The sequence below is a fragment of the Rattus norvegicus genome, chromosome 9 (genome assembly GCF_036323735.1).
Source record: "Rattus norvegicus strain BN/NHsdMcwi chromosome 9, GRCr8, whole genome shotgun sequence".
Lineage (NCBI taxonomy): Eukaryota > Metazoa > Chordata > Mammalia > Rodentia > Muridae > Rattus > Rattus norvegicus.
This window is the reverse complement of record NC_086027.1, coordinates 15,072,075-15,090,985: the sequence shown is the minus strand read 5'-3', so window position 1 is coordinate 15,090,985 and position 18,911 is coordinate 15,072,075. Positions and strand designations below refer to the sequence as shown.

The 18,911-nt window shown below is 41.9% G+C and overlaps 1 protein-coding gene across 2 annotated transcripts; it reads right to left on the bottom strand.

Moving 5' to 3' along the window:
* Positions 1 to 327: 327 nt before the first annotated feature.
* Spetex2el3 (Spetex-2E protein like 3) lies at positions 328 to 18,199 on the bottom strand. 2 transcript variants are annotated; one of them, XM_063268028.1, is made up of 5 exons: positions 13,604 to 18,199; positions 7,627 to 7,786; positions 6,507 to 6,638; positions 5,656 to 5,839; positions 328 to 1,372 (listed from the first exon to the last, which is right to left on the bottom strand). In XM_063268028.1, exons 1-5 carry the CDS (start codon positions 13,692 to 13,694, stop codon positions 1,367 to 1,369), a joined length of 573 nt encoding a protein of 190 aa, XP_063124098.1. In that variant the 5' UTR covers positions 13,695 to 18,199; the 3' UTR covers positions 328 to 1,366. The 2 variants fall into 2 exon arrangements, with proteins under 2 accessions (XP_063124098.1, XP_038940370.2); XM_039084442.2 differs by lacking the exon at positions 13,604 to 18,199 and adding an exon at positions 8,609 to 10,000.
* Positions 18,200 to 18,911: the final 712 nt, after the last annotated feature.

Here is an 18,911-nt window from a genome sequence, read left to right as displayed (position 1 = left end):
TATGCTCAGGGCCTGGGTTGGTTCTGGGCCCAGGCTGAACCAAGCAGGTTCCTGCCACTGACTGCTCCTATATTCCTGTTTCCAGAGGCATCATGCAGATTAATATTGGGCAAGAGATGTGGGCAAAGTTGGGCAGAAATGGCTTTCTGTCCTGTGGCATCAGGAGTATCTGCATTCCTGGGTGTTCAGCACTCTCCACCACGGGATTTGGGTGCAGGCTTCCTGATTGCTTTAAACTCCCTTATGCCACGTTTATATGTCCTGGGAGATATTACAGAGAAATTAATGTTTATCCCATTAATTTGTTCAACACTCTCATCCACAGAGTATAATTTAGAGGTAACTATATATTTGACAGTAAGCATACACAGTGGGTAATATATGCAATATGAAGTTGAAATTCACAGAGTTTGGAACACAGTGAACAGTGACTGTATAATTGCCTTTGAATCTCAGTCTGACTGGGAAGTGATTTTGATGCCCAGTCCCCATGAGAATGCAGAGATCCATCCCTCCCTGATAGCTGTGGGACTTCAGATGTTGACACTAATGATCAATAAAGAAGGTTCTTAAGAGTGAAGAGTTTGAGATTACTCTTTTTTTTCACCAGGATACATCCAATTTACATGATAGTAACCAGATGCAGGTAGTCAATATATACAGTCTATATCCTTATCAAAATAGAAAACCAAATGAACAAAACAACAACACATAAATAACAAAACTTCAAATGAATAGGAGGAAAACCAAATAACCAAAATAATCAAAACTCAGCCACACTTTAAATAGAGGAATTGCGCTAAGCATTTTTTGCTGCTCCTTCTGCAGAATAGATTTATAGCCTGTGTCTTTCCTTGGAGACACAGTAGACAAGCAGTTACTGATGGTAATAATCTTTTCAAGAGGAGTGGAAGTAGGTCTGTTTTGTTGGAGTGGGGGTATTAAGAACAAAGCCATCCAATACTGAGTAGAAATGATATTACAGACTTTATCTCAAAGTCTTTCCAATGTTGTGAACTGATCTCCATGAAACTCTTCTGGATGACCCACCAGGACAAGTACACATTTACACGTGCACAGTCTTTCTGGATGACCAGCACCTCTTGATTGATGTGCATCAGCACTTCTCTGAGTCCCTCCAAAAGTTTACACTTGCTGGAGGGTGGGGAGGTGAAAGTACGGCCTATTCAATCCAAAGAAATAAAACTAAAGGAGGAAAATGCAGTCCACAATTGCTATGGACATTACAGATGAGATGCAATAGTGGTGTATTTGCTGTGCACACTTAGTTCTCCTCCTGTAGCACTTCTCTCCAAGGGAGATCTTGCCCTGGTTTGTGTCTTGTTCGAGTTTCTCCTGGAGAATTTCAGACCTAGCAGAGCAAGGGAATAAAGGTTTAGTGAGTGGTTTTCAATTCAGCTCTCCCTCTTTTTTTTTTTTTTTTATTAACTTGAGTATTTCTTATATACATTTCGAGTGTTATTCCCTTTCCCGGTTTCCGGGCAAACATCCCCCTCCCCCATCCCATTCCTTATGGGTGTTCCCCTCCCAACCCTCCCCCCATTGCTGCCCTCCCCCCCCACAGTCTAGTTCACTGGGGGTTCAGTCTTTCAACTCTCCCTCTTACATCAGCTCTATTCAGTTGGACAATCCAGCATGACCTGTCAGCTGAGGTCAGTCCCTGCATCCCCAAGTGTCATAGAGTACCTGCTCTTGGATTTGTATCTCAGCTTTTAAAACTGCTAGAATTTGAACTGTGGACTATACACTGTATTGGAATTTAGAGAAAAATGAGCGTATTTTTCCACTGGTCCAGATATATTATGTTGAATAATAACATTGTACCTATGTCTGAATCTGAGTTCAAGAGAGGGATGAGCAACCTAGAATACCATGTGGATGCCTTCTGGAGAAGATGCCTAGAATTGAGGTGAAAGTTCTGATTATGTTTGCAGTGAAGGAACCTGCCTAGGTTCCATTTTAAGCACTGTACCTGCAAATGCACAGAGAAGCCATCTCACATCAAATCCATGGGAATTGCATGGATCCTGTAATCACTGAGAATGTGCTCCATGCAAATCTTCCCAGCGTATACACGGACATTAAAGGTGATTGTGATGTAGAAACACACCAGCACCCCTGTAAGTCTATGGCTAGTGTAAGGCAATTTGTGAGAGGACAGAAGAGAAAATGTCCTCAATTTTTCCAGAGAGATCACAGGAAGAAAGAAGTAGAACATAGCAAGAAATCCAGAGGATCATATATATTGTTTCATGGGCAAAATTCACATGAACTGTACCAGAACTATACTCTGAGTAGCTCTTTAGCTGCCTGAGGCTGAAATCCATGTAGGTGGTCATTCACCCAAAACGGGTATTTATATAGGGAAGGATATTCAAATGGCTTCTTCCAGCCTGTGTTCCTACCTGAACATTAATGCTTAATGTAAAGACTCCCCAGTATACGCTGGAGGCATAAAAACAAATGTTGAGTGGGATATGTACATAGTGAATAGAGCCTATAGATAGCTCAGTCAGTGATGTGCTGTCCTCTCATTAACCAACATAGACTCAGGGTTCTTTCCCTATTAACAATCTTGCTTTGCAAGTTCCCAGGGCTGTGTAGAGCAGTCTTGTTCCCCAGCAAAGGATCATATGTTGGTGGTGTACTAGACTCTTGTTCTTGTTCACTGTTTCAGACTTTCCCCAAAGTGTGCAGCTTCTTCTAATCTGAGCTGTCTTTACCATAGCCTGAGTGACTTCATGCCCAAAGCTTGAATCATAGGAAATCTCCATAACCAGGATCCAAATCAACAATTTTTCTCCCCGTAATGTGATTGTGCCACAGATATTTTGAGTAAGTACGTAAAAGCTTGCATGGATTTTCTAAGACTGAATCAGAATCTATGCAAGGGCTCCACCCTATGGTACACTTTCACTCCTTGGCTGATGGATGTCTGGATAGATTCTCCTTCAGGGCTACTCTGGGACCACTACAACACTGATGCTCCCTAGTTGCAATGGCAACACCTACTCCTTGTTGTGGAATCACTGGGTTAACTAAACCTTCTGTTCCACTTTCTGAACATGGCTTCTCATAGGGCTACCTGTTCTTACACTCCCAGACCCATCTGAAATTCATCATTTCTCCTAACTCCATTGAGGCTGAAATTAAGGGAGAGAAAATGATGTTGATTGACAGCACTTGCAGAATGCTACACAGATAACATAGGGGAGCGCTTTAGATTATCTGTGCACCTAAAGGGGCTCCTGACACTGCCCTGTTCTTGCACCACAGCATAGCTATGGGGCTTTTGCTGGATGACAATACAACTCCAAGCAACTCAAATTCTCAATGAATAAAATCCAAGCCAAACTCCCAGCGGAAGCTGTAGTGTGCCAAGGTAGCTGGAGAGAAATGGTAGCAGGCCATGTGGAAAGCAACCTTGGAGAAGACACAGTGAGTGACACAGCCTTCCAGTGGGCTTTCACCATTCACAAAGAACAGAGAAGCCACATAAACTCATGGATTTTAGAGAGAAGCCCCCCTTACCTCCCTGTACTCCTTTCCTTTGATGTGCTCCAAAGGATTTCAATGCAGACCAGTAGTTTTACCCCTAATCACTTGAAAATCTAACTTTACAGGTGTTTTTGTGTCCTCTTTTTGGGGGGTTGCATTTCTACAGGACTTTATTGTCCTTCTTTTACACCATAACTAAAAGGGACCTGAAAGCTCCAGGCCTGTACCATTTGTTACCACTGTGAAACACGACTCACTTAAACATATTTCCCACTCCTCCCCCAGACTTCACGAGATAATTCTGTTACGGTATTTTTGAAAACAGAATAAATTAATACCTTAAGTGTCCTTTTGCTGTACAGAGCTGGATGGAGATGCCAAATGACTGGGCAGCTGTATTTCATGTTTCATGGATGTAACGTGAACTCTTAGAGTACTTTTCTCATGAAACTTGGAAATAGAGGGAAACACATTCACTACTGCAAACACAAACACACACAAACACACAGAAATACACAGATACTCACTTGCACGCACAAATGAAAACTTTGATCTTGTGCAGCACATTTCCTGTTGAGTGAGGAATTAGTGGGAGCTATGCTGTGTACAAGTCTCTTAGACTCAAGCAGGCTGTGCTGCCCTGGCCTGTACTCATTTCCACTTCAGGAAACCTTTCTATGCAGATACTTGTTGGTTTTACTAGTAAGTTACATGTTCTGCACAGATAGCCTAAACAATACAACATCAAATTCCCAAGAGAGAGATTCTAGGAAAAGACTCCATCAAGCTCTATGTTGACTCATCATAGGCCCCTCACTAAAACTACCCTGTTTCCTTCATAGAAGACCTTGGAACCATCAGAGAAGACAGGGACTCATGGTCATTTACCAGGAACTTTTCATCACATTAGAGTTCATGTGATGTTAAAACAACCTCAATGTCAGTCAGAAGGAGGCTAAAGAAATAACATACCCTGACTTTTCTGAAATGCAGCACTGTGTACAGTATTGAGAGGGAATCTATCCTTAAAGAATGCCATGCCCATGATATAGTCAGCAAAGCAATGTCAGCAGAGGGATGCACTCTAGGATTCCATGCAAGATCATGGTGAAGCCAATAAGACAATCAAGAATCTTCCCGGGGGATACCTCTGTTCAGGTAAAGTGAAGAAATCTAATCCTTATTTTGAAAATAGTTGAATGGTTTAAGAATGTGTTGAGACAAATAAGAGACAGGGCTCCACCTGGAACTGGACCGGTGATGCAAAGACTGCTGGACAGCACAAAAAAAGGAAGCTTCATGTTTGTTGAGAGACCTAGGCTTAAAGGACGAAGTTGGATAATGACTGGACAAAATTGCTTGTCATTAACTGGCCTCCCCACATGCTTCCTAAGATGCAGATCAGCACAGCAATGCACCTTTCTTGGTGAGAATTGGGGGTATATATGGGTAACTTTGTTCTTGAAGTCTCAAATCTCTCATGCCAACCCTCAGCCTTTGAGAAACCTTTTCCACATCCTTGGTCTTCTATCCAGCTTCAGATTGTAAGGCCCACATATGAACTCTCCAGGAGCACTCAAATAAGACAGGACTGACATGCTGCTCCTCAGGCTCTGTAGTTACCCAAGATCTATGAAGCATGAAGACACCATCTTCATATACAGGGAGAAGAGGGGAGGAAGAACAAAAGCCACCACAAATGACAATGAGAACCGGTTCTTTGCCATTTCCACCAGCCTCTCCTCCTTGAAAACTACTTACTTCCTGAGTCTCACAAGATCCCTGTAACGAAAATGAGCTCCAGGCTTTTGCTTCATCCCTCAAAGCCCTGTTCTAGTCTAAAGAGGGGCTCCCACATAGCACCCTCCACACACATGGCATGTAGTGCTGTGATATGTGATCAACCCATCTCCCTTAATAAACTGCAGATTCTCGAAGAGCAGGAACATTCGCTTTCCAAACATGCAGTTTCCTGAAGAGGGGCTATCTCCACAGAAAGCCTTGTAAACCATCACATGAATGAACACTTGGATGAGACCTAGGTCAGGACATGGATCAGTCAATAGACAGTTACATTGGTTTGTCTATGTTTATGGAAAGACCTGAGGACAACCTGACCTGGAGGCCTAATCCTACCTGCTGTTCCTTTGCACTGGGGACACAGATGTTCATTCCGGCCTCTTCACAGAGCCTCTTTGCCTCCACAGAGGATGCTGGCTGTTCAGTCTGCTCCACCAGCAGTTCTCTCTTCTCATTCAGCAAAATCTGTATATTGTTCTTCAATTGAGTTTGCTCACGCAGAAGCTGGGAGTTCCTGATGCTGAACCACAAACAAAAAATGGTAAACCCAGCCAGCTTCTATTTGCCTGTCACTCTTGCAAGTCAAATCATCCCTTAAAGGGTCCTCATCCCCAGACATCCCCAGAACAGAGCCACACTATACAAGTTAGCACCAATTAGAGGAGGTCAAATCCAGAATCCACATTCAACATGAATCAAAGTACTTCTGATAATCCTGACACTAAGACGGTTTATATAAATCCAGGAAGAAGAAATGGTCCATATGGGTGCTTATATGTCCATGATATGCTAAAACCATCTTCACGTAGTGGGTAAATCCCCTCTGAGGGGTAATTGAAGTCCCAATAGCTATACAATCTTTCCATGTGTTTCTCATGGATCACAGATCTTTAAATCTTCTGTCAGAGTCCTAGAGATTCAGAGTTGATTGATATTCCCATCACGGTACAAAACTTTCTATCTAGAGGATCCTTAATGGGGAAAATAACAATTGGAGGGTCTTCTATACCCTTCACATGTAGGACAACTGAGTCCAAGAGCTACAAACATAAGACCCTTGCCAGGAGGCAGGCTTCTTGTTAAAAGTCAGACACTACAGAACCAGTGCCCTGACTTTGGTTCAATGTCATACAGGACAGGAGCATTCCCTGCCTAGTGCTGGGTTCTCATCTCTGTCAGCGACTCACCGGTAGGAACTGTTCACTTGTATGAGCTCCTTGTACCTCTCCATGGCCTCACTTATTGAACTGGTCATCATTTGCATAGCCATCATTCTCATCTCATGTTCGGATTGAAGTATTGGCAATTCGACATCCAGCCTGTTGTGGGGCATGGCCCAAGAAAAATTAACCATCTGAACTCAGGATTTCAGAATTAAGTGAATTGTAAATTAAAAAAACCCAATAAAAAATTGAAATTTAAGAAATGTGGGGGGAGGGAAGAATGTGGCAAACACAAAGACCAGAGCAAAAACACAACAGTGAGACTCCAACAACAATTCTTTCAAGGAAATATTTCTACGCAAATCAGCAAAGAGTTATTTTGAAATATGGACATTTTCTAAGACTGTGGAGATATGGTTCCCCCAAGACCAACTGTACTGCAGTGGCTTGGGTCTAACAGATAGTTGTGATGATATTTCTTTTGTTTTGAAAACAGGGATTCTCAAACCTTGTTTCCTATTGTTCCATGAATTCCCAGAGGGAATAACTACTTTGACAGGGTAGAGGATTTGTAACCCCTCCTTCCCTCAGGAGGGTCCTATCTACCACCTAAGTAAACAGAAGATGCAAAGTGCTCAGTTGATCAATGTGGGCATCCCCACTATCATGACCTGCAAACTGTCCATCAGACATATCCTAAGATCCCATGAAACTCCCCAGACTCCCTGACCGAGAGCTTAATACCCACAAACACTTTCACATACTTACATACCAATCAATATACAAACACAAGCAGAATCCCAACTACATGCATGGAGGTGCCATAGAATCAGTGTATAATGAAAAAAATTAGAGGAAAAGAGGGATGACGTGCAGGCATTTCATCCCCTCACTTAGAGGCAGCAAGTGTGACCAGGTCCTTCTAGCTGTTGACAGAACCAATGCTAATCCAAGGAGCTCAGGGTCAAGTACAAAAGAGGTTGACCCTAAACACACAGCACCTAGCTTGTCTCACAAGCAAATGCCTTCCAAATCTCCTTAAAATCCAGGATGAGAGGTAAACCTCTCTTGTGCTAAGAGGAAATCTTGGGTTAGCAGACAGAAAGCACAAGACAGTGAACAGGTTACTGGCCATAATGACTACCTGTGGTCCCAATCATCATAGATATAAAGGTCCAGGATTTGATAAAATTCATCCCTCTCGAATTGACACTTCTGGATTTCAAATTTGAGTTCCTCCAGTTCCTTTAAACACTCCTCTTGCTTACTGATGACATTTTGGGATGATGCCTTCCTACCAAAACCTGTAAATAGATAAACCCAAGTGAATTTGCATATTTGGTGGCCCATGGGCAGAAAAGATCATTCTGAATCCGAAAAGGAGGTGAGGAAGGGGAAATGGTAGAGACTGGGTGAATCCCTTAAAGAACAGAAAAGCTTTCTTAAAGGTGGATTCTTTTTTTTTTTTTTTTTGGAGCTGGGGACCGAACCCAGGGCCTTGCGCTTCCTAGGCAAGCACTCTACCACTGAGCTAAATCCCCAACCCCCTTATAGGTGGATTCTTAAGCTATGTCCCTCTTCCCAACCTCTAATGGCATACACGTGCCACATTCACTATTACAGGACCCCTCACCCTGAATAGTATAACCTGACTGATACATAAACATCTGGGACGTTGTTATCTCATATCAGATGTGTTTCAGTTAATCCTGGAGTTCATACTGCTTAGCACCATCAGGCTCTAATCATGTGTGTTCCACCCAAAGTGTCTGAGAACTCAATTCATTTCTCGGGGTGCATCCTTCCTTGTTCTCACCATCAGAGACTTATGTAACCTACAGTAATCTAGAGGAAGAAATGCTTCAACTCCCACCATGGATGGTCACATTTTTAATCTCACTGTGCCTCCTCCTGCCATGCATTGACACTCACAATTAAAAAGCTTCCAGAAAAGAAACTGAAGGCTTACAACTTTATGGCTTTCTCTCAAATTAAAGATCAGGAACTCCTGACTCTTGGTTTGCCTTTGAGAAATCCCAAGGCTCCTGCTTGTAAGGCCTAATCTTAGAAGGCACATCTCAAACATACCTCCTTGAGGATGTTCCCCAACTCTGCCCAGGACTCACCAAGCCTTCCCCAGAATGATTTCCTTCCTTCCAAGGAAGATGAGAGGAGGTCATCTTCCTTCAGCCTTGGTGTGGTCTCTCCTTGATCAATACTTTCCTTCTGAAATAGCCTGAGCGGCTGGCGAAACATGCCTGTTTGTGAACCCAAAGGGAACTGAAGGAATATCCCAAAGGCAGTTGGTGTCACCACAACACTGGTGACATCACAGAAGATTCTAGGGATCTCTTAGATACAATAGATTGTCCAGTGAAGGGCTTACTGATGATGCCACTGGGAAGTTCTATGACCTACCTGCTAACTAGCTCTCCAAAAATTGATCAATTTCTGTGCGGACCCTTTCCTCCAGTCTCTCATACATCACTGGGAATAGCATTTGGCAACCTCTATTGCTAAGCTAGATGTTTCTCTGTGCATCATTAGAACTCAACAGTGCTTTTGCTGGGGAGGGCTGCTTACAACCTGAATGAGAGATCAGATTTTTCTTAGCACCCAAATCTCTAGGGACCAAGGAAGAGGGAGTTTTTTCTTAAAAGTAAATCTACTACTCGAGACAATGCATGTGACACACATTTCGATTCCTAAGGTTTTCCTTTTAATGGAGGCCAATATGTTTCTTCTAGACCTCTGAGTGTATAAAACCTGGAAATATTTGCTTACTGTGCAGTCCTTGACAGTTGACATTGTTTTTATTTACATATCCATGTATTTCACAAAATCAATGGTCTATTATCTTATTTTTTTAGAATAAAAACTCCTTTTTTCTTGAAACATAGGGATCAACTACAGGGCATATATAAAATAATAAATTTCTGTACCTTTTATATATTAAGTTGGACATCCTCCCTTTCTCAAATATAACAAGACAGTGAAATCGGACATCAGCGAGCAAACGTCAACCTGGACCTTGTGTTACCACATTGTAACCACATAGCCATCCCTTCTCCAATATCGTTCTTCCTGAATTTCCAAGTCCAATCCTGAGGATATTTGGGGCTACACGCTGATCTTTTACTCAGAGCAAACATAAAAATCAGGCGGATGGGCAGGGAGTGGAATGGCCTAAGGTTAGGCTAAACCTCAATTTTAATGGGTCCATACGTTCAGGAGGGAGTCCATTTGGCATTGTCATCTGTGGCTTCTGTGTCCTTATCCTGGGTGTGCTGACTCTGTGATATGATGCCACCTCACCTCACAGATGTCAGGGTGAAAATCATATATGAGTTTTCTGGGAAGAACTCTGCCTTTTACTACCATCTGGAGTTATACAACATCACTATGCACAGCTCAGAAGAGAGGGGTGGAGATTGTGGAGGCCTTAGAAGTTGAGGATCTTTTCTGATTAAGGCACATATTTTTTCCTATGTAATTTTTCCCTTGCTCTTTCCCTAATGATGGTTGACTTCATTCCTGGCCTGAAGTCAACTGGATTCCAAGGTTTGGATTAGGGAAGCCCCTCTTTTTGAGATGACAGGCCCAGCAAGGGATCCCACTGCATACAGGTTCCTATTCCCAAGGAAGTTGTTGCTGCAGAATCACAGCATGGGGGCAGCAGCACAGGACATCTCCCAGCTTTCTCTCCTGCACCTGCAGCACTTTTAAAGGCTGTTTGTTTGTTTGTTTGCTTTTTATTGGAAATACCTACAAAGCTGGTCAAAATTAATACGTGCCTTAAATTCCAGCACCCACAAAGTATTGTTGTTTTTGCTTTTGTTTTTGTTTTATTTCATTTCATTATTTCTGTAATTGTTGTTAGGATTCTTATTGTTTTCTTTGGTAATTCCATCTAGCTATTCAATTTGTACATAGAATGTAAAGCCATGCTCTGCATGGTCCTGTTATTCATGTTAAGGATTTTTTCTTACCACCAACACCACAGATGAACACAATATTTACTTTCAAATCAGGAAAACAGGCATACAGAAGAGAGCTATGTTGTTTGGTCTCAGGTAACCAGCCAATCAGGAGTGTAGGATGGCTTCCCAATGTTTTGGATCAGGTAAACTTCTGTTATTGAGATGAAAGGCCTCTGCTGAAGCCTCCAGTTGAGTAACAGAGAGCCTGGAAAGACTGAAAGAGTGGTTGTACCTTGAAGGTGAACCCTTCAGTGCCTCTGCAGCCTGAGGCAGAGTTCTACTGGGAACACAAGAGCACTTGGCCAGAGATCATAGGGGACTGCATTTTGGTTGAGCCCTGAGACCTGGATGAGCAGAGGCCTCCATAGTCCTGATAAAGGGAAGCAGAGCCACATAGATGTGAGGGAACAATGGATCTTTGATCTGCCTGTTCTCTGCTACATTAATCTTTGCTGTATACATAGTATATGTAAATGACTGTAGATGTTAAAGCATGTGCAAGTGTAAACAGAGTAGAGTTAGTTCAGCAATACATTATGTCCCATTTTGTTAAAGACCTTTATTTTATTTCTATTTATATTTTTTTCTTTTTCTTGACTACTGATACCTGATTACTCTCCCACAATCCTTCCCCAATTCTCCTGGCACAGTCCTCTCTGAGTGTATGAGGGCCAACTGTCTCAGTACCTCCCGTCTTTTACCAAAGCCTTTCCTGGGGGCATTGGTGAGGATGCTGGTTTTGAATGCCTTGGACTTGGCTTTCTTCGTACTCCAGTTTGCTGGCTTTTAGAAGTTTGTGAAGAACTGTCTGTGAACTTGGTACTTCATCCAGATGGTACACAAGAGGCAGTGGTTTTGTCAATGGGTCCATAAGTTCAGGAGGGTGTCCATTTGGCACTGTGATATGTGGATTCTGTCTTCTTATCCTAGGTGTTATAATTCCACCTGAATGTGTGCTATAATGCCACCCAACCTCACAGATGTAAGAGTGAAAATCATGTCTGACCTTTCTGGGAAGAACTCTGCCTTTTACTACCATCTGGAGTTATACAACATCACTATACAAAGCTCAGAAGAGAGGGGTGCAGATGTGCGGGCCTTAGAAGTTGAGGATCTTTTCTTCTGATTAGGGCACTTGTTTTTCCTATGTAATTTTTCCCTTGCTCTTTTACTAATGGTGGCTGACTTCTTTCCTAGCCTGAGGTAAACTGGAGTCCAATCTTTTGGATTACCGAACCTTCTAATTTTGAGATGACAGGCCCATCAAGGGTCCTACTGCATACAGAAGGTATGAGTAAGTCTCAGGGGCTGGAGTAAGTTAAAAAGGTCTGTGACAACAAAGAACTTATTAAGAAAACAAGAGCCCAGCTGCTCATCAAGATCACAGTTGTATGATAGTAAGAAAATGTGAATAGGCATCAGGTGAGAAGATAAATTAATTAGGAGTTCATAGGCCTAGAAGGGTTATCCTTTGCTCTCAGTGGAGCTGCCATTCTTTCTGCCATTCCTCGCCCTCTGCCACAGGACCAGAGACTTCCCCAAACAACTGGCTGGCCTTGCCAAAGACCTGGCAGGGTCTCCCTGTAGAATAAGACACTTAGAGTCCTTGAGGACTCACCAAGAGGTCTCCTCCACACAGGTTCCTTGTTGTCAAAGGGAAATGTTCCTGCAGAATCCTGCCATTGCATCAGGAATTTCAACCTGGCTGCTCTTGGTCCAGCTCACTGGGTGCAGGCCTGAGGCCCAGGGGTATCTGGGGAAAGAAGCAGCACGCACTACCTCACAGCTCTCTCTTTGTTGGATGCAACTGCTAGGACTGTGATGGGATTTTTGTTTCTTTGTGTGTTTATTAGAAATACCTACAAAGCTGATTAAAGTTGTAACATGCCTTCATACCCAGCATGCAGAATGTTTTTAAATCGTTGTGGTTCCTGTTTTATGTTTGGATTTTGTTTTTTAATCCCCTCAGGAAATTTCCCTGTGCTTAGAATGTTAAGCATATGCTCGGGAGGGATCGATTATTCAAGTTAGCCAAAGCTTTTGTTCTCACCATCCACTCCACAGATGATGCCATTTCTTACTTTGAAATAAGAAAAGTTATAGAGAAGTAAATTAACCTGTAAGCTATCACAGAATAAACACATCATGATTGTGGAATGGCACCCCAGCATTTTGTATTTCCTAAGTTATTTTTATTTTAAACTTTTTTATTGGATTTTTTGGGTACATTTCATTTTTTTTTAAATCCTTAAAGATATCTTTTATTCCTCTCCTCCCATTTACAAGGTGGAATTTCACCTGTGATTGTTAGTCCAGATAGTTTGGTCAATGGCTTAGATATCATCTTGGCCTAGTTTCCTTGGCATGAGCTGTGTTAGAAGCAGGCTCAAAGGTTCAGGACTCAACAAATAATGAATTCCACTACATCTGGATACCTAGACTCACACCCAGGAAGGGACTGGATTTCCATTCACTATTTAAAAAAAGATGCAGTTCATTAACATGTAAAAAATTACTCAAGTATATTAAAGTGTTTACCGTGGTCATACAGTTTTTCAAATACCTGGCATTCATCTTTTTCCAAATCCTAAAATTTCTTTCTTATTCACATTTTCTTTTTTTGATTATTTCTTAGTAGTATTATCATATTTTTAAATTTTAATAGATATATACTTTTTATTTACATTTCAAACCTTATTCCCTTTCCCAGCTTTTGGTCCATAAGCCCCCCTCACGTGCCCTCTCCCATATGTATGGTCCCCCAATCCATGCCCCTTAGAACCCCCTTCCCGGACATTCCCCTGCACTGAGTGTCCAACCTTGTTAAGAACAAGGGCTTCCCCTTCCACAGGTGCCCCAACAAGGATATTTTCTCCTACATATGCAGTTGGACGCCTGCGTCAGTCCATGTATAGTCTTTTGCTAGTGGTTTATTTGGTTGGCATGACTGTTCTTATGGGGTTGCAAGCCCTTCAGCTCTTTGAATCCTTCCTCTAATTCCCATAAAGGGGGTCCTGTTCTCAGTTCAGTAGTTTACTGCTAGCACTGACCTCTTTATTTGACATGCTCTGGATGTGTCTCTCAGGGGAGATGTATATCCGGTCCCTTTCAGTAAGCACTTTTTAGCTTCATCAATCTTACCTAGTTTTGGTGGCTGTATATATATGGGCCACATGTGGGGCAGGCTCTGAATGGCTGTTCCTTCAGTCTCTGCTTTAGATTTGGCCTCCATATCCCCTCTTATGGATATTTTTGTTCCCCATTTTAAGAAGGAGTGGGGGCATCTGCACTTTGGTCATCCTTTTCTTGAGTTTCCTGAGATCTGCAGATTGCATTGGGTAATTTGAGGTTTTGGTCAATATCCACTTATCAATGAGTGCATACTGTCAATGAGGGGTGCTGAGTACCTGGAAGAGAAAGGGGGACAAGAGTTGTGAAGAAGGACTCCAAGACAAGAGTCTGATCAAGGCGACAATTTTATTTTTCCCCAAGGCTGAATTTGTACCATAAAAAGGGTAACAGAGAGAGGAGGGAATTAAGACACATTTACGCAATCCAAGGACACAATATTCATGTGGTCAGGGAATCGGCTGATGGTGACAGGATGTCAGAAAGGTCACAGGTTTGTCATATCTATTAGAAAGCAGGATGTTGGTTTTTCAGAAAGGTTACAGGTCATGACATTGGGTATCTTAACGTCACACGTTATCATATGGTTATTCATATTGACCACCACATTTGTATTAGTCTTCTGCAGCTGGCTGGGGATTTTCCATGAACCCAGTCATACTTAATGCTAACCATAATAATAACATCAATAATGGAGGGCTTCAAGGCCATCGCTCCCAATAGCATACCAAGTGTGTTTTTCTGTGATTGGATTACCTCACTGTGTATGATATTTTCTAGTTCTTTCCATTTGCCTATGAATTGAACGTAGTCATTGTTTTTGATAGCTGAGTGGTGCTCCATTGTGTAGATGTACCACATTTTTCAAATCAATTCCTCTGTTGAAGGGCATCTGGGTTCATTCCAGCTTCTGGCTATTATGAATAAGGCTGCTATGAACTTAGTGCAGCATGTGTGTTGTTGTATGTTGGAGAATCTTTTGGGTACATGCCCAGGACAGGTATACCTGTGTGCTCAGGTAGTGGAATGTCCAATTTTCTGAGGAACCTTCAGACTGATTTCCAGAGTGCTTGTACCAGTTTGCCATCCCAGCAACAATGGACGAGTGTTCCTCTTTCTCCACATCCTCGCCAGCCTCTGTTGTCGCCTGAGTTTTTGATCTTAGCCATCCTGACTGGTCTGAGGTGAATTCTTAGGGTTGTTTTGATTTGCATTTCCCAGATGACTAAGGATGTTGAGCATTTCTTTAGGTGCTTTTCAGCTGTTCGATATTCCTCAGCTGAGAATGTTTGCTTTAGCTCCTTACCCCATTTATTAACAGGGGTGTTTGGCTCTCTGTACTCTAACTTCTTGTGTTTTGTGTATACTTTGGATATTAGCCCTCCATCAGATGCAGGATTGGGAAAGATTCTTTCCCAATCTGTTGGTTGCCTTTTTGTCTGAATGACACTGTCCTTTGCCTTACAGAAGCTTTTCAGTTTTATGAGGTTCCCCCATTTGTCGATTCTTGATCTTAAAGCATAAGCTATTGGTGTTTTGTTTAGGAAATTTCCTTAGTGCTCATGTCTTCGAGACTCTTCCCTACATTTTTTCTATTAATTTTAGTGTATCTGGTTTGATGTGGAGGCCCTTGATCCACTTGGACTTAAGCTTTGTACAGGGTAATAAGAATTGGTCAACTTGCATGCTTCTACTTGCTGACCTCCAGTTGAACTATTTGTTAAAACTGCTATCTTTCTTCCATTGGATGTTTTAACTCCTTTGTCAAAGATCAAATGACCATAGGTGTGTGGGTTCATTTCTGTGTCTTCAATTATGTTCCACTGATCTGCCTGTTTGTATGCCAATACCATACAGACTATTGCTCTGTAATACTGCTTGAGGTCAGAGATGGTGATTCCCCCAGAAGGTCTTTTATTGTTGAGTATAGTTTTGCTGTCCTGGGTTTTATGTTATACCAAATGACGGCAAATTGCACTTTATAAAGAATTGAGTAGGAATACTGATGGTGATGGCATTGAATCTGTAGATTGCTTTTTGCAAAATGGCCATTTTTTACCATATTCATCCTGCCAATCTATGAGCATGGGAGATCTTTCCATCTTCTGAGATCTTCTACAATTTCTTCAGAGATTTGAAGTTCTTGTCATACAGATTTTTTACTTGCTTGGTTCAAGTAACAGCAAGTTATTTTATATTATTTGGGACTATTGTGAAGGATGTCATTTCCTTAATTTCTTTCTCAGCCTGTTTACCCTTTGAGTAGAGGAAGGCTACTGAATTGTTTGAGTTAATTTTATACTCGGCCAGTTTGCTGAAGTTGTTGATCAGGTTAAGTAGTTCTCTGGTGGAATTTTGGTGTTGCTTAAGTAGACTATCATATCATCTTCAAATATTACTATTTTGACTTCATCCCTTCTAATTTTTATCGCTTTGACCTACTATCATTGTTTGATTGCTATGGCTAGGACCTTAAGTACCATATTGAAAAAGTAGGGAAAGAGTGGGCAGCCTTGTCTAGTCCCTGATTTTAGTGGGATTCCTTCAATTTTCTCAGTTTAGTTTGATGATACCTACTGGTTTGATGTATTTTGCATTTTCCTATATTTAGATATGGGCCTTGAATTCCTGATCTTTCCAGGACTTTATTAATGAAAGGGTATTGAATTTTGTCAAATGATTTCTCAGCATCTAATGAAGTGATCATGTGTTTTTTTTCCTTTGAGTTTGTTTATACGGTGAATTTCGTTCATGGATTTCTGTATATTAAACCATCCCTGCAGCCTTGCCATGAATCCTACTTGATCATGATGGATGATTGTTTGGATGTGTTCTTGGATTCAGTTTGCAAGAATTTTGCATCAATATTCATAAATCAAATAGGTCTGAATTACTCTTTCTTTGTTGTATCTTTGTGTGGCTTTGTGAATAATTTGTGAATAATTTGTGAATAATTGTGGCTTCATAGAAGGAATTTGGTAGTGCTCTCTCTGTTTCTATAACTGGTAAGCCTAAAACCCCTTGTTCCTGAAACTAACAGAACTTATAGAAAATACATACTTTCTTATCATTCCTCCTCCCCGATGGTCAGTGATTTATTGAGCACCTACTACGATCCTAGCACTGTGTATCTAAGGGTGTAATGGTGAATAAAAAACTTAATAAAAAGCTTCATTAAGGAATAAAGAAAAATGAAACATAATTTTGAAACTCAGAGTTAAATATAAGCAATACCACCATTTCTTTAACTCGTGATTTCTGAAAAACTCATCATTTTTTCCATGGGCTCCTACAGTAATGACACTAAGCCTTGATTTTGTAAGACACAAATAGGCAACTCACACTTCATTATTGGCTCTCAAAACTGTCAAAGGGAACAACACTGTTGCTGTCCATTGTGCTTCCCTATCAATCCTGCTATGGATGGTAAAACATTCCAGTCTTTTTAATGTGTAAACAGGCCACCACTTGAGGGGAAAGGTTATTACAATTACCCAAACCGGTATATTCTCTAAAATTTTCACATAGCATTTTACTGATATCACAATGCAAATTCACCACAGATATTTAACCAATGAAAACAGAAATATTGAATAGCTCTGCAAATAGGATCAATGATCATATACACTTGAAAACAACTATTATGGAAACAAATGATGTTATAGGAGAAAAGATACATCATTAAAAGGTACAGAAGCAGCAAAAAAGACACTACATTTCTTGGTTTAAAAGTTAGGTGATACACTTGATCTTTAAAGACAGGCAATGTACTTGATCTTTAAGCCCTTCAACTGTGCCCTGTCCACATAGAAAGTGCAGTAGATGACAATCTTTTGTAAGATTTATTTATTTATATGTGAGACAATGCAGCTGTCTTCAGACACACCAGAAGAGGGCATCAGTATTCCTTACAGATGGTTGTGAGCCATCATGTGGTTGCTGGCATTTGAACTCAGGACCTCTGGAAGAACACTTGGTGCTCTTACCCACTGAGCCATCTCTCCAGCCCTCACAATGGCCTCTTACACAGCATCACAGTGGTCTATTTCACTAGATGGCTCCAGGGTGATAACAGAGAAACTTTCACAGTTCCTGAGCACTTCTGAGTTCAAACACCACCAGTGCCAACTCTGTGCTGTTGGCACATTCTGACCTTCTCCTAAGGGTTGTCAGTCACAAAAGGGACTGGTTAGCACCAGACAGCATTCACTGCCCAACCCTAAAAACCCCTCGATTCTGAAAAAGCCACATTCCATGCTTGCTCCATATTTGAGGAAGCCAAATAGTTAATCTGTATCCAGGCTCTACTTTTCTTAGCTCATCAACTTTCTTTTTCCACTTCTTGTCACAAGAAGCATTTTTTTATGCTGCAACTACACTGCAGTGTTTGAAGGAAACCACCATAAACTCTGGATGTCACCCCTTGAAATTTAAAATTCACAAAACAATTCTTGGCTTTCTCATCAGCACCATGGAAAATAAACGAAAACAAGCAAAACCATTCCAAAGGAACTTGCTGATCTGGAGGCCTGCTCATAGCAGGCAGGAAAGAATTAAATTATGCAGAACTGTAATCTCTCAGAGCTTTGGAGGCTAAAAAAGAGGAAATCTCTGTTTATGTTCCCTTTCTCTGAGTAACTGAAGGAGGATATTTTACATCCTCCAAATACAATCTCTTGCAAGGGGCAACCAATTACAAAGTAGATCAGAAGAAATCTATTAAATAATACATTCATTGCCTGAGGTTTTAAGAAAATATTTTCCCATGATCCCCGTCCTTTAGCATACAATGGAAACATTACAGGGAGTGTGCCACCAGACTAAGCTGCCTCTGAAAAGCCTGTCCTGCCCTGGCAGGTACAGGCCATTTAATTCCAAGTCATCTGGAGAGAGGTGAGAGCCCCAAGTTGCTCTGGGGATGTCAGAGCACAGCTCTCATGCACACTCCAAAGCACCTCTACACTCTTTCCCAATGCCATAGGCTTTCCAATCCCTGCTTCAGCTCTCCATACATCTGTGAACACTCCCTTCCCCTACCCAATGGGCTCACTTTGCATTGCCTCCTTCTGCCACTGCTGTCCCTTGGCGTGGGAGGGGGGCCAGAAGGAGCCTAAGGAGGGACGCGGGTCTCCTACCTACCTTGATAATGCTGCTCTTAAGGTGCAGCCCGCCCTGCTTGAGGCTTGCTGTCCCTGGGGAGCAGACCGGAGGTCGGGCTAGGGGTCCGCGCGGGCGCCAGGCCTCCAGGTCCCCTGGCAGGACTAGCGTAGGCTTCTTCCCTGGAAACTGCAGGGTGGAGTCGCGGTTGGAAACCCCGCCG

Bases quoted from the DNA above. Each gene is read 5' to 3' on its own strand.
- Spetex2el3 (XM_039084442.2), bottom strand. From the start codon at position 8,738: ATGTTTCGCCAGCCGCTCAGGCTATTTCAGAAGGAAAGTATTGATCAA. The intron at 7,787-8,608 runs GTGAGTCCTGGG...ATCTATTTACAG, and splicing joins ATCATTCTGGGGAAGGCTTG to GTTTTGGTAGGAAGGCATCA. The intron at 6,639-7,626 runs GTAGTCATTATG...GCCCCACAACAG, and splicing joins TATGATGATTGGGACCACAG to GCTGGATGTCGAATTGCCAA.